Raw genomic sequence first — 26,963 nt, 5'->3', positions numbered from 1 at the left:
TGATGTAAAGATACTACCTGCATCCTTCACAATCTTTCTCCTAGAAAAAGACAATTCTTATAAGAAACAGAAGAAAAAATAACGTCCTCTCTGCATTTCTTCTCTGCACAGAGTAAATTTTTAAACAGCTTCCGCCTCTCCTTTTTTTTGGGGGGGTGTGTGTGTGTGTTTCTTCTTCTCCGAAGGAAAAAAATTCCAGAGTTCTAATTTGTTTATATATCTTAGCAGAATCTGCATGTAAAACAACAGATCCCTGGGGAATCTCTGCCTGGAAGCCAGCGCACATTTTCATGTAGGCTTCGAAATGTATTGTAAACAAGAATCAGGCCGCAAGGAACTTCGTGCTGGAAGCCAACAAACGTGTCCAGGAAAGCCACCCCCGTCCCTCAGGGGCCCCTGCAAACGACAAGCAGGCAACCTGTGAAGGGCACCAGATGGAGTGGCAGACCGACAGGCTTGGAAGGGACCTCGGAGGTCTTCTAGTCCAACCCCCTGCTCAGGGAGGAGACGCTACACATACAATTTCAGGCAAACGATTGTCCAGTCTCTTCTTAAAAGTGATGGAGAACCCACAACTTCTGGAGGGAAATTGTTCCACTGATTAATTCACACAGGGGTCCCCAAACTTGGCAACTTGAAGACTTGTGGAAAGCTGGCTGGAGAATTCTGGGATTTGAAGTCCACAAGTCTTAGCCAGTTTGTGGCCTGGAGAGTTGCCACAGTTTGAAGACCTCTGAATTAACAGAATAACAGAGTTGGAAGGGACCTTGGAGGTCTTCTAGTCCAACCCCTCTGCCCAAGCAGAAAACCTTATACTATTTCAGACAAATGGCTTCCCAATCTCTTCTTAAAAGGCTCCAATGATGGATCACCCACAACTTCTGAAGGCAAAGCTGTTCCACTGGTTAATTGTCCTCACTGTCAGGAAATTTTCTCCTCAATTCCAGGTTGCTTCTCTCCTTGATGAGTTTCCATCCGTTGCTTCTTGTCCTGCCTTCGGGGGCTTTGGAGAATAGATGGGCTTCTTTGGGGCAGCCCCTGAGATATTGGAAGTCTGCTCTCATGTCACCCCCTGGTCCATTTCTTCATTAAACTAGACACACCCAATTCCAGCAACCATTTTTCATATGTTTCAGCCTCCAGCCCCCTAATAGGATAGAATAGAATAACATAATTGGAAGGGGTCTTGGAGGTCTTCTAGTCCAACCTTCTGCTTAGACAGGAGGAAACCCTCCACCACTTCAGACAAATGGCTATTCAACATATTTTTTAAAAACTTCCAGTGTTGGACCATTCACAGCTTTTGGAGGCCAGCCGTTCCACTGGTTAATTGTCCTCACTGTTAGGAAATTCCTCCTTTGTTCTAGGTTTCTTCTCTCCTTGATGAGTTTCCATCCGTTGTTTCTTGTCCTGCCTTTGGGTGCTTTGGAGAATTGCTTGACCTCCTTCTTCTTTGGGGCAGCCCCTGAGATATTGGAAGACTAATATCATGTCATCCCTAGTCCTTCTTTTCATTAAATTAGCCATACTCACTTCCTGCAACCGTTCTTCATATGTTTTAGCCTTTTAGCTCCCTAATCCTCTTCGTTGCTCTTCTCTGCACTCTTTCCAGAGCCTCAACATCAGGGGTGGGATTCTACAGGTTCGCACCTATTCACTAGAACCGGTTGTTAACATTCTAAGCAGTTTGGAGAACTGGTTGTTAGAAGAAATTACTGGGCTAATCCTGTAAGGAAGGCAGGAAGGAAACATTCTGGGGTTGCTTACAGAAACTGCCTCTCCGTTAACTCTTTTTACATTCTTGGCAGGACTAGACTTCCTGTCTCAGGAACTTCTCTGGAGTTTTTTCCCTCCTCCTTTGCTGGTACGTTGCTTGTGTGGAGTGACCCTTCAAAGTTACAATGGCACTGAAAAAAATGACTTATGACCTTTTTTCACACTTACAACTGTTGCAGCATCCCCGCAGTCACGAGAGGCCAGGCGAGGAGATGCATGCCTCAATGTGAGGGATGTTGATTTGGCCATGCCCAGCCAATAACAGGACCACCAAGCTACCCCCACCAACTAAGCCACGCCCACAGAACCGGTTGTTAAAAATTTGAATCCCAACCCTGCTCAACCTCTTTTTTTATACAGTATTGTGCCAATATGGAAGGGCAGGGCAGGGGAGGGCAGAGGAAGGGAAGGAAGTTTCTCAGCTTCGCCGCTCTCCCTTTCCTTCTGTTGACATTCACACGATACTTGCTCGGCAGATGGAACAAACGTCCTTTCCACCCAGCGCTCTCTGTAGCAGCCTTGCCAACCGCAGCCAGGAGGCCAAACTCAGCCGAGATCAGTTCTGGAAGGCTTAAAAGAGGCCTCCAGCTCGGATGCACCTAGGGTCCAGCCCAGGGACATGATTAGGTGCAACCGAGGTGGGTGCCTCCTTTGATTTTTATGTGGGGGGTGGGTGGGCCGGGGGTGGGGGAAAGCACATCAGGCTGCCCACCGAGGGCCCAAACCACCGGAAGCCGAAAGTGTGGCTCATTTTCTTTCTCTCCCTCCCCCCCCCCCGCTTCCACGTCATCTCTGTCGGTTGGCTTTTTCCATGTCACTTTCTGTCAAAGGGCTCACATTTTCCTTCTGGGCTGCCAGCTCTTTAGTGACAGATTGGCAGGCTGGAGGGAAGGAGGTGATGGGGAAGGGAGAACCTCCAGCAGAGGCTCTTCCTGGCTGCCGAGGGTGGCTTGGTGCCAGCTTTCCAGGCTCTGGAACCGATGTTGGCTTCCACCTGCTCTGCAGCAATTAGACCCACATGATGGGGGGGGGGGAAGGGAGGGGTGGGGTGGGGGCTGCATCCGGCTCCTCTGCCAAAGAGTTCTTGGTGGGGCTTTGGAGTCGGGGAACAAGTCGGGGAGGAGCAGCAAGGAGAGCAGGAGAGAGAACGAAAACAATCCCGAGACCAGCTGGGTCCCCTCTGCAGCAGGCGGACTCCGGGGTGAGAAGCCGTCCCAATTCTGCCTTCCGGCAGGGAGAAAAGAACAGAACTGTGGAATATGGAATAGAAAATGGAATGGAATGGAATTAAAAATTAGAATAAAATAGAATAGAACGCAGAATAGAATGGAATAGAATAGAGACAAAAGTTAGAATAGAATAGAATAAGAAATTGGAATAGAATGCAGAATAGAATAGGAATAGAGTAGAATAAGAAATTAGAATAAAATAGAATAGAGAGAAAATTAGAATAGAATAAGAAATTAGGAACAGAATGCATGATAGAATAGAACAGACCACAGAATAGAATAGAATAGAATAGAATAGAATAGAATAGAATAGAATAGAATAGAATAGAATAGGAATAGAATAAGAAAATAGAATAGAATAGAATGCAGAATAGAATAGAGAGAAAAGTTAGAATAGAATAAGAAATTAGATTAGAATAGATTAGAATGGATTAGAATAGATTAGAATGGAATAGAATAGAATAGGAATAGAATAAGAAAATAGAATAGAATAGAATAGAATAGAATAGAATAGAGAGAAAAGTTAGAATAGAATAAGAAATTAGATTAGAATATATTAGAATGGATTAGAATGGAATAGAATAGATTAGAATAGAATAGAATAGAATAGAATAGAATAGAATAGAATAGGAATAGAATAAGAAAATAGAATAGAATAGAATGCAGAATAGAATAGAGAGAAAAGTTAGAATAGAATAAGAAATTAGATTAGAATAGATTAGAATGGATTAGAATAGAATAGAATAGAATAGAATAGAATAGAATAGAATAGAATAGAATAGAATAGAACAGGAATATAGAATGGAATGTGTACAGTAGAACAAAACAGAATAGAATTCTTCATTGGCCACACAAGGAATTTTTCTCTGGTGCAGAAGCTCTCAGTGTACATGCAAAGCAACAGAGTCATCATCATCGTCATAACACCACCAATAAGAGTAGTAAAGAAGATGAGAAGGATAAATAATACTACTACACCCATATTCCATGGGTAAATACACATCGACATAGGACAGTGCTGTGGGAACTAGTTGTTCCGCAGAGCGATGGCACGAGGGAAGAAACTACCGCTGCATTTAGTTCTTTTGGCATGCCATGCCCTAGAGTGGAGGAGTCCCCAAGGGAAGCACTTGAAAGAGTCGATACCTGCAGATATGGACTCGGCCCTCCTTCTGACCCATGCAGTACAGAGGGCTTCTTGGAAGGCAGCCCGGTTGCCCTTGGAAATGTGGAATGCGGCCATTGCAGAACCAGATCTAGAGCACCAGTCCATCTGGAAGGCTCCGGGAAGAGGCTTTCATGGGGCTCTCCCTCCCCAGCCTGATTTCCAAGGGGAATTGCCAACCCCCATTTCTCTCGAGGAGGAAGTGATCCAGTGGCTGCCTCTTAAGGCTCCGGCTAGTTTGGAGGTGATCCCAGGGGCTGAATCTGAGCGGGGCCAGCCGAGAGCACGTTGGCTGCAACCGGGGAGCTGTCCTTGGTGCTGGGTTGGCTCCAGGTTGGACCTTGGCTGAGGATGACATTTGGAACGAAGAAACCTGTGTTGCTTCGTAAGGGCCCAGCTTATCTGAAGAGTCAACCCACCCAGATTTTCCTTGATCTGTTATTTTTATTTATTATTTAATCATTAAATTTATTTGCTGCCCATCTAGTTTCAAAATGAATCAGGGTAGCTTACAACATAAAAAAAAACTTTAAAATCATCCCATATAAAAATGCACCCAATAAAATCACTATATAAATGGAATAAAATCCTTGGCAAAAGATGGAGAAGGGGGCAAAGCTGGATACATGAGGCTGGGGAGAGGTGAAGTTAGCTCTTAATTAACCAGCTCCTGTCTGGTGGAATGGTGATCAAAACTTATGGTTTCAGGAATCAGGTATGTCTATTCTAACGAAGAGAAGGACTAGGGGGTGACAGGATAGCAGTGGTCTGATATTTGAGGGGCTGCCCCAAAGAAGAGGAAGGGATCAAGCTATTCTCCAAAGCCCCAGAAGGCAGGACAAGAAGCAACGGGATGGGAACTAATCACGCACAGAACCACCCTAGGATTAAGGAGAAATTTCCTCACAGTCAGAACAATTATCCAGTGGAACGATTTGTCTCCAGAAGTTGTGGGGGGTCCATCATGGAAGATTTTAAGAAGAGCCTGGACAGCCATTTATCTGGAATGGTATAAGGTCTTCTGCTTGAGCCAGGGTTGGACTAGAAGACCTCCAAGGTTCCCTCCAGCTCTATTATTCTATGCTCCGTGTTCCCTTCTTCCAGGCATGCATAAGATGACAGACATTTCCACAGACTTCCTAGAACCAGTCAGGCAACAAACCAAGTACAGCTTATTGCAGAAAAGCGAAGAAGCCATTATGAAAGAATTCTAGCAACTGCTGAGTATGAGAACCAAGCTCCAGTTGTGGATACCAAGATCCAAAGCTACTGGGTTGCCTTCTCCACTTGCCACCCTTTTCAGTGGACTGAAGGACCCTCCATTGGGTGGGAAACTCAGTCCCGTTCTGCCTTTGACTTTGGCAAAGGTTAGAACTGGTAGCAGGTTGTGTGAAAACTCACTCTTACACCAACTGGCATCCAAGCAAGACAGCATAACAATGGAAGCTTCTTCAATCTATCTTCCTAGTCATCTGGCTGACTCTTGAAAGTTGCGCTGCATTTCACACAAGGCTCTGGAATTAATCATCTGAGCACGGGTGTGTCTGTATTAAATTAGCATCCCTCCCATTAAAATCAATTACTTTGAAAATGCCTCACCTAACTAGCGGCATGCAGCCTTAAGTACATTACCATCTCCAGGAGTCTGGTCCTGTCTTAAGAATCCTCTGGAGGCTGGCACCTGGTTTTTTTAAAAATTGATTTTCTATTAAATACATTTCTTAGTGATTAATAAGCATCGTGTTGTCTTAACAATACAAATTACACCTCCAAACCCTTTTTCCAACCATTGATAAAATAAATTCCATGTTTCATAATATTCTACATCCTCTTTCTGTTTAATTTTCAATGTCAAACTATCCATTTCTGCACACTCTAGTATCTTCTTGACTATTTCTTCCTCTCGTGGTATATCTTCATCTTACCAATATTGTGCAAAGATAATCCTCACTGCTGTTAGGACATGTAATATTAAATACATATTCTTATCAGGGTTTTCTGATATTATACCTAATGAGAACAATTCAGGTTTAAAATCTACATGTTTCCCTATCACCTTTTCTAACCACCTGTGTTTCTTTGCCCCATTTTTTTTTTTTTTGCTTCGACACAAGTCCACCACAAATGATAAAATGTGCCTGTTTTTTAGTTACATTTCCAACAGGAGGTTGGCACCTTTTGACCCACTTCCTCCATGGGGTGAGAGCTGGAACAATCTTCCCCTAATGCAAATACCTTGATGCTCCCTAAGAGAAGGGAGAGAGGTCAGTGTCTTCAGAAACAGGCGAAGGGCCAGAGGCCAAATCTTTGTGCTACAAGAGCCCTTGGAAGGGCTTGGGGTTCCGTGACATCCTGGCCATATAGTAGGAAAACTCCGTTTGTCCCACTCCCACTTTTCACCCGTTGAAACCTGCATCACACCTCACCCACGAGGACAAATTATGCCTTGCAAAGATCTCTTGGAGGTGGGAGATACTTCCAATGTAATCTACTGGATCCCCTGCATGGATTGCCCTTGTAGGACAGATGGGAACAGCCAGATTGCAAGAACACAAGTGAGCAATCAGACAAGGAGGCCCAAACTCATTGGTAGCTTCACAATGCAATGAACAAAGACACACCTTCAATTTCTCAGCTACTAAGATTGTTGGCCGAGCAGGGACAAAAACAGCCACGGAAACAATTGAAGTCTGGGAAACAGGCCCCTTGTTGGTCAACAGGAGTGCTGATTTACCACAAACTTATCAAGTACTTAGGAGACAAAGAAACAGCAGGCAATGACGAAACAGCGAGCGATCAACACCCCAATCAACAACTAAAAAGCTGCACACAACAGGCACCATACAAAGACCACAAACCGAATAGCCAAAGCATGCGCTCTGCTAGAGAGAGCTTCTCTGAAGATGGGCTCCTGAATGAGTCCAAAAGCTCAGAAGTCCCAGTGACCGACCCAGATTGGATCCTGCAACATTATCCGGGGGACACGTAGATTCATCTTCATTCACTGGAATTTCTGCTCAACAATAAGGTGCCATTTCTATGTGGACACAGCACACCTGAGAAGGAAGGTAAGCTGGACCTAATTCAAAGGGTTAGCAAGGACTAGCGTGGGGTGTTGAACTGCGTGTACTAACCATAACATCATCAAACATTATCAAGTAGTAACCATGGCATCATCAAACATTGTCTACATGGGAGTGTAAAATTGCCAAGAAATTCTACCATAATCATATTGGAATTTCCACAAATGGAGGCACCTCTTTGCCGATGACATAAAATTATTTAACACCATTGACAATGCTGCTGTCCTACAAAGCGACCTTGACTAGGTGTCAGAATGTTTGCGTAATTGGCAACTCCAACTCTCAACTAATAAATGCTCTGTCCTACACATTGGCAAAAAAAAAAATCAGAACACCAAATACAAGTTGGGCAGAAACGATCTCATAGATGTCCCACTCCATCAAGGACCTAGGGGTCCTCATCTCAAACGATCTAAGCCCCAGAGCTCACTGTAACAGCACTGCCAAAATGGCATTAAGTGTTGTTAACCTTACTTTGCAAAGCTTCTTCTCCGGCAACGTTGAATTGTTAACAAGGGCATACAAAACCTTTGCCAGACCAATTCTCGAATACAGCTCATCTGCCTGGAATCCACACTGTATATCGAAAAACATTAACACAATTGAGCGGCTCCAGAGGTATTTCTCGAGAAGAGCCCTCCACTCACAATAGAATCCCTTATGACTCCAGGCTCGAAATTTTGGGTCTGGACAATCTGGAACTGCACCCACCTTGTGGTCTGATTTAAGCATAGTACACAAAATTGTCTGCTACAATGTCTTGTCTTTCAACGACTTCTTCAGCCTCAACCATAATAATAACATGGGCCAACAACAGAGACAAACTCAAGATAAACAGCTCCAAACTTGATTGTAGAAAATATGATTTCAGCCACAGAGGGATCAATGCCTGGAATGCCCTACCCGACTCCATGGTTACAGCCTCAACACCTTGCAGCTTCGACCTCAAACTGTACACTGTGGACCTCACCACATTCCTTAAAGGGGGCATGCATAAGCACACCAGTGTGCCTACCATCCCTGTCTTATGGTCCCCATTTATTTGTATTTACTTCCTTTGTCCATTTTTATGTTCATACCTATACTTGTTATCTTATACATGCTTGACAAACAAATAAAATAAAACAAAGTGGAAAGCGAACGGTGACAAAAGTCTCAAAAATGCTTGAGGGTTACTCAGAATTTAACAACAGAAGCTCAACTGAGTATCAGAGGTCAGGAAAACTACGCCCAAAGGTTATCAGCATTGAAATGAGTATATAGGCAAAGCAAATATGGTCCCATCCGATAACACAAAGCTACAGGAAATAAATTCAAAGAGAGAATAAGTGATGCAAAAAAGCAACTTTAAAGATCTAATGACCCATAGACAGTCTATGCATAGGCTGTAAAATCCAGATGACTGCCAGATGGCAGCAAAGGGATACAGGAAACGAACTCTATGCTGCCATCTAGTGATGCCCTCTGGAATAGTCCAACTGTCATTGCTCCCTTTCATCCGATGCAGTCGACCAGCTAGGAAAACAGATGAGCAAAAGGAATGCAAATCAGAGGAAGGAAGCTGTGAAGAAGCTGGATTGATTCTAGGCATCTATTTTCGTTGCAGAGAGGGCGGCCTTTTGAAATAGATATTTTCTCAAGGACGTCTGAGGCAGGGAAACAAATAACAGTGACAAGGAATGAAATCCTCTACTTTTCTGGCTGACCAAATCAAAATAATGGCATTGCTGAGTGCAGATAGGATTCTCTGTGAAATAATAAAACCCAGTTCCGGCTATAACCAACAGGGTCCCTCCAATTTTAAAACAGAGATAGAGGAAATGATAGGATGTGTTAATGTCTCCTCTGCGTTAGCAGGCAAGACGGAAAAGCATCTAGAAAGCCCAGTCTTGCCTTTTCCGTAACCAGATCTTGTACTGGAGGTTTTCAAGAAGAGAAGGGGCAGCCTTTTGTCTGAAATGATACAGAGCTCTTCCTGCCTGAGCAGGGGGTTGGACTAGAAGACCTCCACGGTCCCTTCCATCTCCGTTATTCTATTAATTCTGAAGCCTGGCACTCTACAAGCCACCCCATCAACAGATGCATCGACCTACAACCAGCCTATGAACCCTTCAGAATTCAAATCAACAGTGATGGCACCAACCCTCAAGCAACCCATGAAGCTCCCCCCCTTCACTTGATGTGACCTCCCCATCACAAGACCCCTCACCTGATATGACCCACACCTGACCCCCCCCCCCACAAGATCCGTCACAAGACCCACACCTGACGTGGCCCATCACAAGGCCCATCACAACACACTCACCTGACGTGACCTCCTCAACACAAGACCTACTGATCACACGATGCCCTTAGAAGTAGAACACTGGCATCCCTTAAACTCCGCGGAAAATGTTACCTAGACGGGTAACAAAATGTTCAGGAACCAACCCACAAGCTCTGGGAACTGACCTCCACCCTCATCCTCCACCCGAGCTACAGGTATTCGCCATTTGTTCTGACCCAACCGGGTTCCCAAAGAGCAAACACAGACAAAGGCAGCAGCCCCCGCCTTTTAAGGTTTCATCACCATTCTGTTCCTTTACAGATAAAAGGCTGCTTTCCAACAATTAGTTCCGACAAGAAAGAGCCTTGTCAAGTTGTTTGTCCAGGCTGCCAAAAACCCAGAGATAAGAACTAATTTGCAAAATTCTCCAAACACGAACTAAGATGTCCACCCGTTGAGTTTCAGAGCTTCTTTGCTGTCTGCAAAGAACACTTTTCCAAACCTGGCTTTTATCCTCTTGAGGGAGGGGCCATTGCCTTGCAGACTTACTCCCGAGTCGCCTGTGCTGCTGTCATTGTTCTTTCCTCCGAGCAATCCTTCGTGCATGCGCACTTGGCACAGGCTCCTCGGGAACCTCCTCATCGCTGCTGCCAGTCCTCACAATCTCTGAAGACTCCCGGATGGTCCTGGCCCCTCATCTGAGTCCTCGCTCTCCTCACCCGTCCGCACCTGCTGCCAGCTAACCACAACACCACTACCGCAATCTCAGTCCATTAATTTTGAGTATATTTATGCACCTAGTTTGTTAGTTGCTCTTCTAAAAAATATTATAGCTCTTCATTGTGGAGAGCGAAGCAAGTGATAATTGGTGTTCAATCACAAAGCCACCTCTGGCTCTTCACACCCCCATGGATGATGGCACACCAGGCCTACCCATCCTTCACCATCTCCCAGAGTTCCCTCAAATTCTTCTTCATTGCGTCCATGACCCTGGCCAACCATCTCACCTCTGCTGCCCCCTTCTTCTCTTTTTGTCTCCCAACCTTCCTTACATCAGTGTTATTGTCCCCCAAAAGCAATAAGTCAATTCTGAATCCCAGCAAAAACCTCTTTTATTACATTAATGTGAATTTACTTCATTCAATCAGCCAACGGCTTGGCAAACAGCCTTGCGAAGGTAGACTAATGAGCTCAGACCTTTATCAATCCTGGAATGCTGCCCGGTAAATAGTTCCACGCTCAGTGCTGGCAGGGAAGGGTTGGGTTATACAGACAAATCTCCACGAGCTTGGAACGAACGAACGAACGAACGAGCGAGCTGTTTCCTGCAAAAGCCCCCTCCCCATTGCTTCTCTTTTAATCCTGATGGGAGGGGCCATTCACCGTCCACCTGAGGCCTTACTCCCACGTCGACCCTGAATTCTTAATTGTTCTTTTGGCAGCTCTGCACATGCACAGGTTGGGAACGGGCTCCAGCTCCTCCTCCTCCTCACTGCTGTCCGAGCCCGAAGGCAGCTGATGACTGCCATCCTGCCCTGGCCCCATCTCTGCCTCTGATGCAGAGCCCTCATCCGAGCCTCTAGGACTGGTCCAGGTTCCTCCCCAACCTCCTCACTACTATCCGACTCTGCTGCCAGCTCCGTGGGCCACAACAATCAGGGTTTTCTCCAAGGACTCCTCTCTTCTCACTAGGCGGCCAAAACACCTGAGCTTCAGCTTCGATAACAAACAACGAAACCACTAAAAGACGCACGGCATCAGCAGATACAGGTTTCACAAATTCCAAACAGCCAAGCCAGCACAGAACCCCCTTATGAACGGACCCCGTGGTACTCACTTCCAACTTTGAGGTTGACCCGGTCTTTGAGATGCCACGAAGACCCCTCATAGCAAGAGTACTGTCCGCTGTGGGAGAGGTCCACGTTCCGAAGGACCAGGTGGGAGCCACTCAGGTGGGAAGCATCCAGGTCAGTGCTGTTGGCCGTCCAGGTGACCGACGTCCCCTGGTCTACCGAGCCACACGGTATCGTCACGTCGGTCCCCAGTTGTGCGTAATGGACATGGGGCTCTGGAGTAGAAAGAGAAGGAAATATTTACTTTTATTTTCCTCAGTGGAGGGGAAGGAGGTGGGCTTATTGGTTCAAAAACTGCCAGAGGTCCCTTCTCCAACCTTTGTTGCGGCCCTACAATTTCTTTTGCGGGATTGTGAATTTTTAAAAAATATATTAATTATGTTTTTATCAACAGGAATAAAATGCAAAATAGAGAGCAAAACATACATCCAACAGGAACAACAGCAACCAAAATTATGTACAAAAAAAGAAATGAGAAAAAAAATGACCCAAACACCAAATAAATCTAACTCCAGGTAGATGTTGTAAAGAAAATGAAAAGAGAAATAAATGATAAATTCTCCTCCCGATAAATCATGACATTGATTGGGGGTAATCACACGAAGCACTTGAGTTTGCTTGTCAGAAGGTCGTAAAGGGGGATCGGGTGATCCTGGGATACGGCCACCATCGTAAAGAGGAGTCAGTTGCCAAGCATGCAAATTTGATCACTTGACTATGGGATGTTGCAACAGCCATAAGTGTGGAAAAACAGTCCTAAGTCACATTTTTCAGTGCCGTTGTAACTCTTCATGGTCATATATATTAACCAGGTTTCTATTAAATTCTCCTCCTGATAAATCCTGAAATTGATCGCGGGTAATCATATTAACCAGGTTTAAATCAGCCACATCCAAACAGCCACATCTTGAATTCTGCTTCCTAACTTCTCCTCTTCTGATCTCATCTGGACTTTGCTGGGATGTCCCCAACCAGACAACCAAAGGCCAAGGTTGACTTGAACCCAAGTCCGGGACGGAGAAGATGATGAGATCCTTCCACCTTCCCGTCCTGCTTTGCCATGAACTACAAACCACCACCTGGGAAGAGAAACACCTGGAGGCGGGATAAAGCCTTGTGCATTTCTCCACCTATCAAAAACTGCAGAGGTGTGTGTGTCTCTCTCTCCAAGTGATGCTTTATTTTAGGAGAAAGGCACACCTGGTTTGCAAGCACGTGATTTTGGCCACTTTCAGGTCGAGGGACTTTCAGAAGCTGTTCTAAAACTCCTGCCTAACGTTGCACACCCGAGGTCTGATTATGGTTATTTTTCTGAGGCATCTTTGATGCTCTCTGAGCTGGGCTGCTTTCTTGTACACGTTTCATGACCCAACTACATCATATTATCAGTGCTAGAAGGGAGAGAGATTTGTAGAGGGGAGGAGGGGGAGAACTGTGGAGTTCTGGGTGCTCCCTGAGGTTGGCTGTTTGCTTGCAGATGTTTCATGACCCAACTAGGTAGCATCATCAGTGCTCGAAGAGAGTGGGGTTTGTGGAGAGGAGGAAGAGGAGGAAGAGGAAGAGGAGGAGGAGGAGGGGGAGGAGGAGGAGGAGGAAGAGGTGAGGAGTGTGAGGTTCTTGGTGCTCCCTGAGTTTGGTGGTTTTCTTATGGATGTTTCATGACCCAACTAGGTAGCATCATCAGTGCTAGAAGGGAATGAGGTTGGAGGAGGAGGAGGAGGAGGAGGAGGAGGAGGAGGAGGAGGAGGAGGAGGAGGAGGAGGAGGAGGAGGAGGAGGAGGAGGAGGAGGAGGTGGTGAGGACTGTGGGGTCCTTGGTGCTCTCTGAGTTTGGTGGTTTTCTTGCACATGTTTCATGACCCAACTAGGTAGCATCATCAGTGCTAGAAGGGAGTGGGGTTTTTGGAGATGAGGAGGAAGAGGAGGAGGAGGAGGAGGGGGAGGAGGAGGAGGTGAGGACTGTGGGGTCCTTGGTGCTCCCTGAGTTTGGTGGTTTTCTTATGGATGTTTCATGACCCAACTAGGTAGCATCATCAGTGCTACAAGGGAGTGGGGTTTATGGAGATGAGGAGGAAGAGGAGGAGGAGGAGGACTTGTTGCTCTCTAAGCTTGGTGATTTTCTTGCAGGAACTTCCTTGGTGGCTCAAGGGTAGAATGCAGCATTGCAGGTAAACTCTGCCCACTGCCAGGAGTTCGATCCCGACCAGCTGAAGGTTAACACAGCCCTCCATCCCTTCCGAGGTGGGTAAAACGGGGACCCCAATTGTTGGGGGGGCAAGAGGCCAACTCTGTAAACTGCTTAGAGAGGGCTGGAAAGCACCACGAAGCGGCCTATAAGTCTACGGGCTCTTGCGATCACCCAAACTAGGTAACACAATCCGTGCTAGGAAGGCCACGAAAGATTTGCAAGAAAACAACCCATTTCCGGAAGCACCAAGGACCTCCCCACATTTCAACCCCGGACGCCCCTGCTTTAACTCATCCTTTCTGGTGACAAGAGTTGGACAAGATCAGCCAGTTTCTCTCTCGCAGGACTCAAGAGTTTTTCCAATTCTGTGTAAGATGTGTAGCTGGGGGGTGGGGGGGCAGATGGTCGCCTCTGCATAACTCTCTTTTGTGTGCTTTTGTTGACCTGCCCCAGAATTCCTCCCGTATGGCAAGCGGGGCCTCACTTTCTGGCAAAGGCTGTGTTGACTCTTCCCTGGTGGGGTGTGTTTATCTGAACAACTAATAAATCTGTATCCTTCCCTGGAGCTGCTGCCAACTGGGGACTTGACCCAGCTGTGCAGCCGCTACAAAGGAATTTGGACCAGAAAGACCAAAAAAAAAAAAAAAAGGGAGCTGAGAAATATCCAACGGGGAGCTGAGCGCTCAGCGACAGGATTTCTACGTGACCCATAGCTGAACCTGGACTGATTCTTGCAGAATAACAGAGCTGGAAGGGACCTTAGAGGTCTTCTAGCCCAACCCCTGCTCAAGCAGGAGACCTTGTACCATTTCAGACAAATGGAGCCTCCAGGGATGGAGCACCCACAACTTCCGAAGGCAACGGTAATTAGAGGAAAATAGAATAGAATAGTTGGAAGGGACCTTAGAGGTCTTCTAGTCATGCTCAAGCAGGAGACCTTGTACCATTTCAGACAAATGGCTGTCCAATCTCTTCTTAAAAGCCTCCAGGGATGGAGCACCCACAACTTCCGAAGGCAACGTGCTCCGTTAATTAGAGGAAAATAGAATAGAATAGTTGGAAGGGACCTTGGAGGTCTTCTAGTCCAGCCCCCTGCTCAAGCAGGAGAACCTATACAATTTCAGATAAATGGCTGTCCAGTCTCTTCTTAAAAACCTCCAGTGAGGAAGCACCCACAACTTCTGGTGGCAAGCAGTTCCACTGGTTAAATTGTTCTAACTGTCAGGAAGTTTCTCCTTAGTTCTAAGTTGCTTCTCTCCTTGATGAGTTTCCACCTGTTGCTTCTTGTCCTGCCTTCTGGTGCTTTGGAGGATGGATTGACTGCCTCTCCTTTGGGGCAGCCCCTCAATATTTGGAAGACTGCTATCATGTCCCCGCTAATCCTTTTCATTAAACGGGACATGCCCAGTTCCTGCAACCCTTCTTCACGTGTTTTAGCCTCCAGCCCCCTAATGATCTCCGTTGCTCTTCTCTCTACTGTCTCCACTCTTCAACTGTGGACCAAACCCGTCTCCCATCCAGCCCTGATGTTGTGACCTAGTTGGGTAATGAAATGTCTGCAAGGAAACAATAGAGCACCAAGGACCCCACAGTTTTCCTCCTCCTGCCTCAACCCTTCCAGCACTGATGATGTGACCTAGTTGGGTAATGAAACATCTGCAAGAAAAGAATGAAGCTCAGAGAGCGCCACACCCACAGGACCCTCAGCCTCCCTGCACAGCCACAGCCCGGTCCCCGGACGAGAGGAGAACTTCAGCCAGGCAGGGCACCATGTTGGGGGACTTCCACGCTGCCTTCCTCTCTCCAGGAAAGCAAGCCCAGCATTGGCAGGGAGGCTGTCCTCACCCATCTTTAAGCCAGCATCCAACAGGGTCCCTTAAAGCTGCATTTGGCCCGTGCAGCCTTGGAGAAGTTGCCCCTTCGCTTCTGGATCAGGGTCTCAACCTTGGCAACTTTAAGCTTGAGGACTTCAACTCCCAGAGTTCTCAGCCAGCAAAGCTGGCTGAGGAACTCTGGGAGTTGAAGTCCACAAGGCTTAAAGTTGCCAAGGTTGGAGACCCCTGCTTTGGATCATAGTTTTTCAGGAGAAATTAACTACACTTGTTGGTGATGGGGAGATGCATTACAATCTTCGGCAACACAACCGACACGAAGAAATACACAGGCTACAAGCCTTCCTCCTCCTCCTCCTCCTCCTCCTCCTCCTCCTCCTCCTCCTCCTCCTCCTCCTCCTCCTCCTCCCCCCTCCTCCTCCTCCTCTCTCCCCCACCTTCATGAAGACACAGCCTGGAAACTATGATCCGGCTTGATTGATTTTGCTTGCTCAACTTGCAAGCACATCAAAGCAGCTAAATGGCAGATCAGTGGTCGAGCGAAGGAGAGAGGAAAATGGAGAGGAAGAGAGAAGAAATGCATTTCCTGTTCATCCCTGGCTTTTTTTTGGGGGGGGTTTCTGCCCCTGTCATTAAGCTAAAAGGAATTCCATTGCCAATCTCGAAGGGCCTGCTGGTGGGTGATCATGGGAATTGTAGTACGACAGCACCCGAAGGCCTTGGGTTGGGAAGGGTCCTCTAAGACCTCCTGGAATTAGACCAGGAGCTGCAAAACTCAGCGTCCTCCTTCCCCCGAGTCAGGGCCAATCTTCTGGGATTCATTCCAGAAGGGCTTTTAGGAGATAGGAATGGCATGATGGTTGTTGTCAGTCGTGAAGTCCTGTCCGACTCATTGTGGCCCCATGGAGAACGTTCCTCCAGGCCTTCCTGTCCTCTAACATCCCCCGGAGTCCATTGAAGCTCACGCCGACTGCTTCAGTGTCTCCATCCCTCCTTCTCTGCCGTCCCCTTCTTCTTCTTCTTCTTCTCTTGCCCTCAACCGTTCCCAGCATTCGGCTCTTCTTCTCCAGGGAGTCCCTTCCTTCATTCTCATGAGGTGGCCAAAGTCTCTGAGCTTCATCTTCAGGATCTGGCCTCCTAAAAAGCAGTCAGGGTGGATCTCCTCTAGGACTGACCGCCTGGATGGCCTTGCAGTCCAAGGGACTCGCAGGAGTCTCCTCCTCCAGCCCCAGAGTTCAAAGGCCTCCATTCTTTGGCGCTCAGCCTTCCTTAGGGTCCAACTTTCACAGCCACGCGTTGCCACTGGAAGGACCAGAGCCTTGACTCTACCCACTTTGGTTGGCAGGGGGATGTCTCTGCTTTTGAGTGTGCTGCCTAGATTTGCCATAGCATGATACTGGCTTGCAAAGATGACCTCTGAGACCAAATAACACTATTTTAATAGAATAACAGCATTTGAAGGGACCCCAGAGGCCTTCAACCCTCTGTCTAAGCAGCAGATCCTATACCATATTCTGGACAAATGGCTGCCCAATCTCTTCTTAAAACACTTTGTTCATGCCAAGACGGCCTCTAGGACCAAACGGATCCCAACAAGACTAGCAGAGGAGCAAAAAGGGTAGCTGTGTTGGCAGTGCTCCAAGAAGAACCCCACAGGGATGCAGCAGAAGCCTTCCTAACCTGGATGGCCCTGAGCATGACATGCCCCCAAAGCCAGAGGGGACAAAGGCAGCTGCCCAAAAAAGCCAACACATTGCTAGGCTGCATCAACAGAGGGATAGAATCAAGATCACGTGAAGTGTTAGTAATACCACTTTATAAGGCCTTGGTAAGGCCACACTTGGAAGGCTGCATCCAGTTTTGGTCACCATGATATAAAAAAGATGTTGAGACTCTAGAAAGAGTGCAGAGAAGAGCAACCAGGAGGATTAGGGGACTGGAGACTAAAACATACGATGAACTGTTGCAGGAATTGGGTAGGTCTACTTTAAGGAAAAGAAGGACTGGGGTGACATGACGGCAGTCTTCCAATATCTCAAGGGCTGCCACAAGCAAGAGGGGGTCAAAGTACCAGCAGGGAAGGCAAGAAGCAATGGATGGAAACCAATCAAGGAGAGAAGCAACCTAGGACTAAGGAGAAATTTCCAAGATCATGTGAAGTGTTAGGACCATTTTGCAAGGCCTTGGTAAGGCCACACATGGAATAGGGCATCCAGTTTTGGTCACCACGGTGTAAAAAAGACGTTGAGACTCTGGAAAGAGTGCAGAGACAAGCAACAAAGAGGATTAGGGGGCTGGAGGATAAAACATATGAAGAACAGTTGCAAGAATTGGATATCTCTGGTCTAGTCTAGGTTGGACTAGGAGCTTCATCACTGGATGCTTTGAAGAAGAGACTAGACTGCCATGTGTCAGAAATGGTGTAGGGTCTCCTGCTTGGGTGGAGGGGGGTTGGACTAGATGACCTACAAGGTCCCTTCCGACTCTGTTAATCTGTTCATCTGGAGGGGTGATAGGATAGCAGTCTTCCCTATTTGAGTGACGGTCAACCTCTTCCCCAAAGCACTGAGGGCAGGACAAGAAGCAACAGATGGAAATCCATCAAGGAGCAACCTGGAACTAAGGAGAAATTCCCAGACAGGGAAGACAATGAACCAGTGGATCAGCTTCCCTCCAGAAATCGTGGAGGTTTTTAAGAAGATATTGGACAGCCATTTGTCTGAAATTACATAGGATCTCTTGCTTGAGCAGGGGGCTGGACTAGAAGACCTCCAAGGTCCCTTCTAATGCCTCTGTTATTCTGGACTTCATCCTTCCTAAGAACATCCAGGCATCCTGTACTTTGCAGCTTTTCCCAAGCTGCCCAAATAATGCTCTCCCCTCTAAGGGAAGACACAGTTTGGATCCCCCCTCTAACATGACAATTCCTGTCCCCTCCCCACCAGCCATTCCCAGAAGGGGAGCTCGTGTGCCCAGAGATAAAAGGCTGTTAAGTCAAGTCACTTCTAAGTGCCAACTGGAGCTGAATTTACAGAGAAAAACCACCACCACCCCGGGTGAGACGAGCATGCGAACCATCTGCCTGCAAGATCCGATGGGTTCCTTAAATAGAGGAATGTGGCCCAGAATCTTCCCCACTTTGGAGACTTCCAAATTAGAAATGAAGTGATGGGCAGTTCAAGAATGGCACTCTTTCTAGATCAGGGGTCTTCAAACTTGGCAAGTTTAAGACTTCTGGACTTCAACTCCCAGAATTCCTCCCCCAATCATGTTAGCTCAGGAATTCTAGGAGTTGAAGTGCACAAGTCTTAAACTTGCCAAGTTTGAAGACCCCTGATCAAGAAAGAGTGCAGAGAAGAGCAACCAAGGTGATTAGGGGGCTGGATGCTAAAACATACGAAGAACAGTTGCAGGAATTGGATATGGCTAGTTGAAAATCACAGACCAATCTCCTTATGCTGCGTCACCTGTAAAGTCATGGAATCAATTATTAACCAATCCATTATCCTCTACTTAGAAACAAACAACCTACTCTCTAATAAACAATTTGGTTTCAGAAAAAAACTATTCTGCAATCTGCAACTCTTGCACTGCAAAAACATATGGACGACACAACTCGATCAGGGCAAAGCAATAGACGCAATCTACATAGACTTCTGTAAAGCCTTTGATTCAGTGGTACACGACAAACTACTCCTAAAAATAAAATCTTATGGTATCTCTGGACAGTTGCATAACTGGATAGAAGCATTCCTGTCAAACAGACAACAAATGGTCAAAATTGGGAGTGTCCTATCAAATTCTGTACCTGTCAATAGTGGTGTCCCCCAGGGCAGTGTTCTAGGACCAACTCCCTTCATATTCTACATAAATGACCTCTGTGATCATATTAAGAGCAACTGCGTTCTCTTCGCTGATGATGTAAAGCTGTTCAATACCACAGACAATACTGCTACCCTTCAAAAAGATCTTGACTATGTATCCGAATGGTCAAACAAATGGCAACTTCAAATCTCAACAAATAAATGCTCTGTCTTACATATTGGCAAAAAAAAATCAGAAAATAAAATACAGGCTGAATAGTCAAGACTTTGTTGATGATCCAAACTCTGTCAAGGACCTTGAAATACTCATCTCTAATGACCTAAGTGCTAGAGCCCACTGTAACTCCATAGCCAAAAAGACGTTAAGAGTTGTTAACCTAATCTTACGTAACTTTTTCTCTGGTAATATTACACTAATAACTAGAGCATACAAAACATTTGCTAGACCAATACTTGAATACAGCTCATCAGTCTGGAACCCACATTATGTATCTGATATTAACACAGTTGAGAAAGTCCAGAAATAAGAAGAGTTCTCCACTCCTCTACTCGTTGTAGAATACTTTATGCCACCAGACTCGAAATTCTAGACCTAGAAAACCTAGAACTACGCCGCCTTCGGTCCGATCTAAGTATAGTATATAAAATCATACATTGCAATGTCCTACCTACAAATGAATACTTCAGCTTCAACCACAACAACACAAGAGCAAACGATACAAACTCAAGGTAAACCGCACCAAACTTGATTGCAGGAAATACGACTTCAGCCACAGAGTGATCAATGTCTGGAATACTCTACCTGACTCTGTGGTTTCTTCCCCAACCCCCAAAAACTTTAAGCTTAGACTGTCTACTATTGACCTCCCCGCTTTCCTAAGAGGTCTGTAGGGGGCGTGCATAAGCACACCAATGTGCCTACCATCCCTGTCCTATTGTTTCTTTTATTTTCCTTATATGTACCCATTTCATGTATTCATAGCTATGTTTTTACTTATACCTATTATCTTGTAAGCAATTGACAAAAATAAATAAATAAAAATAAATAAATAGTCTGATGACAAGAAGGACCAGGGGAGACATGATAGCAGTCTTCCAATATCTCAGGGGCTGCCACAAAGAAGACACAGTCAAGCTATTTTCCAAAGCACCCGAAGGCCAGACAAGGAACAATGGATGGAAACTGAACAAGGAGAGATTCAACCTGGAAATAAGGAGGAATTTCCTGACAGTGAAGATAATCAATCAATGGAACAATTTGGCTTCAGGAGTTGTGGATCCTCCTTCCCTGGAGGTTTTTAAGAAGAGACTTGGATAGGCATCCATGTATGACAACCAGGAATGTCAGGACGATCACACCACGTCCAATATTTTTAACACTTTATTCAATAAAACTTATTAAAAAAAGAGACTGGACAGATCCAAAGTGGACTCAGCCTTCTGTCCTTCCGAGGTGGGTAAAATGAGGAACCAGATTGTTGGGGACCAATGGCTGACTCTGTAAACTGCTTAGAGAGGGCTGGGAAAACACTGTGAAGCGATATATAAGTCTAAGGGCTCTTGCTAATTCTTTTCTCTCTTTCCCTTTCTTTCTTTCTTTCTTTCTTTCTTTCTTTCTTTCTTTCTTTCTTTCTTTCTTTCTTTCTTTCTTTCTTTCTTTCTTTCTTTCTTTCTTTCCTTCCTTCCTTCCTTCCTTCCTTCCTTCCTTCCTTTCTTTCTTTCTTTCTTTCTTTCTTTCTTTCTTTCTTTCTTTCTTTCTTTCTTTCTTTCTTTCTTTCTTTCTTTTCTCTCTCTCTCTCTTTTCTCTCCCTTTTCATTCCCCCCCCTCCCGCTTTCTTTCCTTCCTTCTTCACTGGTTGGATTTCTATTCCTTCCTTTCTTCTTCCTAAAGGTGGACTCGTCCTTCCGTCCTTCCGAGGTGGGTAAAATGAGGACCCAGATTGTTGGGGACCAATGGCTGACTCTGTAAACTGCTTAGAGACGGCTGGGAAAACACTGTGAAGCGATATATAAAGTCTAAGGGCTCTTGCTAATTCTTTTCTCTCTTTCCCTTTCTTTCTTTCTTTCTTTCTTTCTTTCTTTCTTTCTTTCTTTCTTTCTTTCTTTCTTTCTTTCTTTCTTTCTTTCTTCCTTCCTTCCTTCCTTCCTCTTTCTTTCTTTCTTTCTTTCTTTCTTTCTTTCTTTCTTTCTTTCTTTCTTTCTTTCTTTCTTTCTTTCTTTCCTTCCTTCCTTCCTTCCTTCCTTCCTTTCTTTCTTTCTTTCTTTTCTCTCTCTCTCTCTTTTCTCTCCCTTTTCATTCCCCCCTCCCCCCTCCCGCTTTCTTTCCTTCCTTCTTCACTGGTTGGATTTCTATTCCTTCCTTTCTTCTTCCTAAAGGTGGACTCGTCCTTCCGTCCTTCCGAGGTGGGTCAAACGAGGACCCAGATTGTTGGGGACCAATGGCTGACTCTGTAAACTGCTTAGAGAGGGCTGGGAAAACACTGTGAAGCGATATATAAGTCTAAGGGCTCTTGCTAATTCTTTTCTCTCTTTCCCTTTCTTTCTTTCTTTCTTTCTTTCTTTCTTTCTTTCTTTCTTTCTTTCTTCCTTCCTTCCTTCCTTCCTTCCTTCCTTCCTTCCTTCCTTCCTTCCTTCCTTCCTTCCTTCTTTCTTTCTTTCTTTCTTTCTTTCTTTCTTTCTTTCTTTCTTTCTTTCTTTCTTTCCTTCCTTCCTTCCTTCCTTCCTTCCTTCCTTTCTTTCTTTCTTTCTTTCTTTCTTTCTTTCTTTTTTCTTCTCTCTCTCTCTCTCTTTTCTCTCCCTTTTCATTCCCCCTCCCCCTCCCGCTTTCTTTCCTTCCTTCTTCACTGGTTGGATTTCTATTCCTTCCTTTCTTCTTCCTAAAGGTGGACTCGTCTTCCGTCCTTCCGAGGTGGGTCAAACGAGGACCCAGATTGTTGGGGACCAATGGCTGACTCTGTAAACTGCTTAGAGGGCTGGGAAAACACTGTGAAGCGATATATAAGTCTAAGGGCTCTTGCTAATTCTTTTCTCTTTCCCTTTCTTTCTTTCTTTCTTTCTTTCTTTCTTTCTTTCTTTCTTTCTTTCTTTCTTTCTTTCTTTCTTTCTTCCTTCCTTCCTTCCTTCCTTCCTTCCTTCCTTCCTTCCTTCTTTCTTTCTTTCTTTCTTTCTTTCTTTCTTTCTTTCTTTCCTTCCTTCCTTCCTTCCTTCCTTCCTTCCTTCCCTTTCTTTCTTTCTTTCTTTCTTTCTCTTTCTTTCTTTCTTTTCTCTCTCTCTCTCTTTTCTCTCCCTTTTCATTCCCCCTCCCCTCCCCGCTTTCTTTCCTTCCTTCTTCACTGGTTGGATTTCTATTCCTTCCTTTCTTCTTCCTAAAGGTGGACTCGTCCTTCCGTCCTTCCGAGGTGGGTCAAACGAGGACCCAGATTGTTGGGGACCAATGGCTGACTCTGTAAACTGCTTAGAGAGGGCTGGGGAAAACACTGTGAAGCTTCATATATAAGTCTAAGGGCTCTTGCTAATTCTTTTCTCTTTCCCTTTCTTTCTTTCTTTCTTTCTTTCTTTCTTTCTTTCTTTCTTTCTTTCTTTCTTTCTTTCTTTCTTTCTTTCTTTCCTTCCTTCCTTCCTTCCTTCCTTCCTTCCTTCCTTCCTTCCTCTTTCTTTCTTTCTTTCTTTCTTTCTTTCTTCTTTCTTTCTTTCTTTCTTTCTTTCTTTCTTTCTTTCTTCCTTCCTTCCTTCCTTCCTTCCTTCCTTCCTTCCTTCCTTCCTTCTTTCTTTCTTTCTTTCTTTCTTTCTTTCTTTCTTTCTTTCTTTCTTTCTTTCTTTCTTTCTTTCTTTCTTTCTTTCTTTCTTTCTTTCTTTCTTTTCTCTCTCTCTCTCTTCTCTCCCTTTCCCTTCCCCCTTCCCCCTCCGCTTTCTTTCCTTCCTTCTTCACTGGTTGGCTTTCTATTCCTTCCTTTCTTCTTCCTAAAGGTGGATTCGTCCTTCCGTCCTTCCGAGGTGGGTCAAACGAGGACCCAGATTGTTGGGGGCCCAGAGGCTGACTCTGTAAACCGCTTAGAGAGGGCTGGGAAGCCCCGTGAAAGCAGCATATAAGTCTTCAGGGCCCTGGCTGTTGCTAAATCCACGGGCTAAAGGCCGGCCTGGTTGAGGCTGCCTTAACCTTTCCCCAGTGCCAAGGGGCTCACATTCCCTCTGCATCAGGCTTCTTCCCCCCACAGGCAGGGCTGGAACCACTTATCCAAGAAACCCAAGAACGTCTGATAACTAACTGATCACCGCTGAAGGAAAATGAGCAAAGCCACATCAAAGGAACCTCAGGCCTGCGGTATTTCAGGAACAAGTCCTTGGTATGGAAACACGGCCCCCACCCAGCTGAAGGAGGAGGACGGGGGGGGGGAGGCTGCCTGGCCTATCTCGCTTTTATTTTCTATTTTCCATTCCTGTTTTCTCCCCGGACGATTCCCCGTTTCCTTTCTGCAGCGTGTGGATCTGCTCTACAGGTAGTCCTTGGCTTGCAGCCACGACGGAGCCCCAGAATTTCTCTCACGAGGCGAGACAGTCATTCAGTGAATTTTGTCCCATTTAACAACCTTTCTTTTATCACAGCCGTTAAGCGACTTTACTGCAATGGCGAAGTTAGCAACACGGTTGTTAAGTGAACCGGACGTCCCCATTGTCCGAAGGTCTCAAGGGGAGATCCCATAACCCGGGGACATAAATACGAACCAGTTGCCCAGGGTCCGGATATCGATTGTGGAGATACTGCAATGGTCATAAGTGTGAAATTGTTTTATTTCCTGTGCCGTCGTCACTTCAAACGGTTACTAAACAAATGGCTGCAGGTTGCGTACCTACAACAGTGACGGCAAACCTTTTTGTTGTGGTGTGCCGAAAGTGCGCACGTGCTGGCACTCACAATACAATGAGCCCCCCTGCACATGCATGCACAACACCCCTGCCCCACCCCCTTACCTGCACTGCGCATGTGTGCGCCTCCCAGCTAATTTTCGGCCCGTTTGAGGCCGGTTTTGCCCTCCTGGAGGTTCGAGGGAAGCCTCTGCAGCCTTGGGAGGCCGAAAAATGGGCCGGTTTTGGCACATGGTATTTCCGGAAGGCCCGTTTTTTTGGCCTGCAGAGGCTTCCTTCGAGCCTCCAGGAGGGCAAAAACGGCCTCAAACGGGCTGAAAATCAGCCGCGAGGCACACACATGCGCAGTGCAGATAAGTTTGGCTGGGGCTCGCGTGCCCACACCAACGGCTCTGTGTTGCCACCTGTGGTGTGTGTGCCATGGGTTCGCCATCGCAGACCTCCAATATCCTTTTTGAAAACCATGGTGTGAGACCGCATCCTCACAGTCTGTCCAGAAGGAGGAGAGGGATCCGGCTTTTGGGCTTTCGATTCGGAGCAGATCCTTCTCAGAAGCCGCTTTTCTTTCCCTTGGCAACTACGGGCGAGGCGGAGTGTGTAGATGTTGCTGAAACAGAACCAGCAAAACTCGAGGAACTTCCTCCTGCGGGAAAGGCCAGAGGGTGGCAGCCTTAGGGGCGTCTCGATCTTCCTGGGGGGGCCGCAGGGCATGACTCAAGCCAGGCCCCGAAAGCCGAACAGCCTTGAAAAAACACCGCATGCCAGTCGGTGCCCGTGACTGGCATCGGCTCCGGGTCCCCGCAAGGCTTCCGAAAGGCCATTAAAGTTGCCACCGAACTGTAATTCTTAAGTAACAGAAGGGGGCAAATGATTAAACATATGGGAGCGATCATAGGAGCTGCGTTTAATTACTTAACGTCTAATCCTTTTTAAATTAAATTATACCAAGTTTAGTCACCTGAGGGAGTTGGGGCCGTGTGTGTGTGTGTGTGTGTGTGTGTGAGTCTCTGGCAGGCTGTTCAAAGTTTTATAGCTCTGGTGGAAAAGCGAAGGGGGGGCGAAGGCTGGTTGGGTGCAGGAAATGTACGTCAAAAGCGAATGGCCCTGTTCGGGAGAAGTAAGAATGCAAGATTCAGCCCAATCCCTACTTTTAATCCAGTACGGTAGCATCCCTGAGGTCATCCAGCTGGACCCGCCCCTGGTCTCTGTGATTCTGTTCCCGATCTACCTTCTACGTTCCTGAAGTTCTTCCACACATCAATCCTTCCACTGGACAACGGACAACAGAATAGTGGCCCAGGTTGCTAACCCCACAGAACAGACCCCCTTCCAGCTCTGTTCTATTCTAATTCTAATCCGCGGAACAACTTGCCTCCAGAAGTTGTCAGTGCTCCATCACTGGAGGTCTTTAAGACCGGACAACCATTTGCCTGGAATGATATAACAAATAATCAGAGTTGGAAGGGACCTTGTGGGTCATCTAGTCCAACCCCCCACCCAAGTGGGAGACCCTACACCATTTCTGACCAACGGCAGTCCAATCTCTTCTTGAAAGTCTCAAGTGATGACTTGTATCTCAAGTGATATAAGCCCTATAAGGCAGGGGGTTGGACTAGAAGACCTCTGAGGTCCCTTCCAGCCCTAGGAGTCTATGAATAGAGGTAGACTAAAGATCCCTTTTTCAGGGATGCTTTAGAAGGCCAGGAGGCGAAAGTGAGAAGAGTCCACACTGGTACGCCGTACTCCAAACTATCTTGCCTTCCGGGGCTTCACACTCTCCTCTCCTGCCTAAGGGGCTGCGCATGGCACCAGGCTTCTGTACCCACCCTGTGGATCTCAGCCCCCCCCCAGCTGGTGCAAAGCATTGGGGGAGGCAGAAAGAGCAAACGGATTGTGTGGGATGGAGGCAGACTAGACAGTTTACCTGCAACTCAGGCAGAGGGGAGGGGCAGTGAGAGGAGGGAGGGGTTGGGGACCCAAGACAGCCAAGCCCCAACCCACACCAATTGTCAGATGTTTTCAGAGGAGGCCCTGGAGGCCATCTGGGCATTAAATCAAACTGGCATCACCTCTGAACCCTACTGTTCTGACCTAGGCTCCCAAAAGCAGGAAGCCGATAAAAACCCCTTTTATTTAGGTTCAAGTGGATTCCTCTCCTTCACTTTCCAGCCCAGTCTCAGCCAACAGTCGTTCATGAGGTTTCACAACTACAGACCTTTCTCAGGCTGGGAGAGTTGCCAGGCCAATATCTTCCAAACACCACGCTGTAGCAGCAAGGACTTGGCAAGAAGTCAGGAATAGATCTTCACCCTAGTGAGCTGAACTGATTGTCTCCTGCAAAGCCCCACTCCCCTTTCACTCCTCTTTATTCCCTATGGGAGGGCCCATTCACCTGTGGCTTTACTCCCAAGTCGACCCTTATTCCTTAACTGTTCCCTTCATCTGGCAGCTCTGTGCATGTGCCCACTGGGAACAGGCTCCAGCTGTTCTTCTTCCCCACTGATGTCCGACTCCGAAGGCAACTGATAACTGTCGGATGGCCCTGGCCCTATCTCTTCCTCAAACATGCAGAGCCCTCGTCAGAGCCATGCCCAGACTCCAGGACTGGCCCAGGTTCCTCCCCAACCTCCTCACTGTCCGAATCTGCCACCAGCTCCCTGGCTGCTGGCGGGCAGATAACTTGTCTGTGGGGCAATTCCTTAGCAGAAACCCATTGAGGTGCATTAGTTAGTTAGTTTACTTTATTGTCCTTGCACCTCCTACAACGAAATCGAACACCCTCTTCAGTGCACATCATGACCATGAAAATAAACACAAACACACATCCTTCACGCTCCACACATTGAACCCCAAAACCCCCAACACCGCACCAACACCGCACTATA

The 26,963-nt window shown here is 46.5% G+C and overlaps 1 protein-coding gene across 4 annotated transcripts in view; it reads right to left on the bottom strand.

The window, feature by feature from the left end:
- Positions 1-26,963, bottom strand: part of CNTFR (ciliary neurotrophic factor receptor) — a 367,691-nt gene that overhangs the window by 95,617 nt on the left and 245,111 nt on the right. For all 4 annotated transcript variants that reach the window (XM_087958761.1, XM_087958762.1, XM_087958764.1 and 1 more), the window contains one exon: positions 11,357-11,587. In XM_087958761.1, coding sequence (XP_087814887.1) covers positions 11,357-11,587 — 231 coding nt within the window. The remainder of the gene's footprint in view (positions 1-11,356; positions 11,588-26,963) is intronic.

Source organism: Notechis scutatus, chromosome 2 (assembly GCF_049901735.1).
Source record: "Notechis scutatus isolate UNSWTSFEM ecotype Mainland chromosome 2, rNotScu1.2, whole genome shotgun sequence".
NCBI lineage: Eukaryota > Metazoa > Chordata > Lepidosauria > Squamata > Elapidae > Notechis > Notechis scutatus.
Note: the sequence above shows the minus strand (reverse complement) of the source record. Positions and strands in the feature narration are given on the sequence as shown.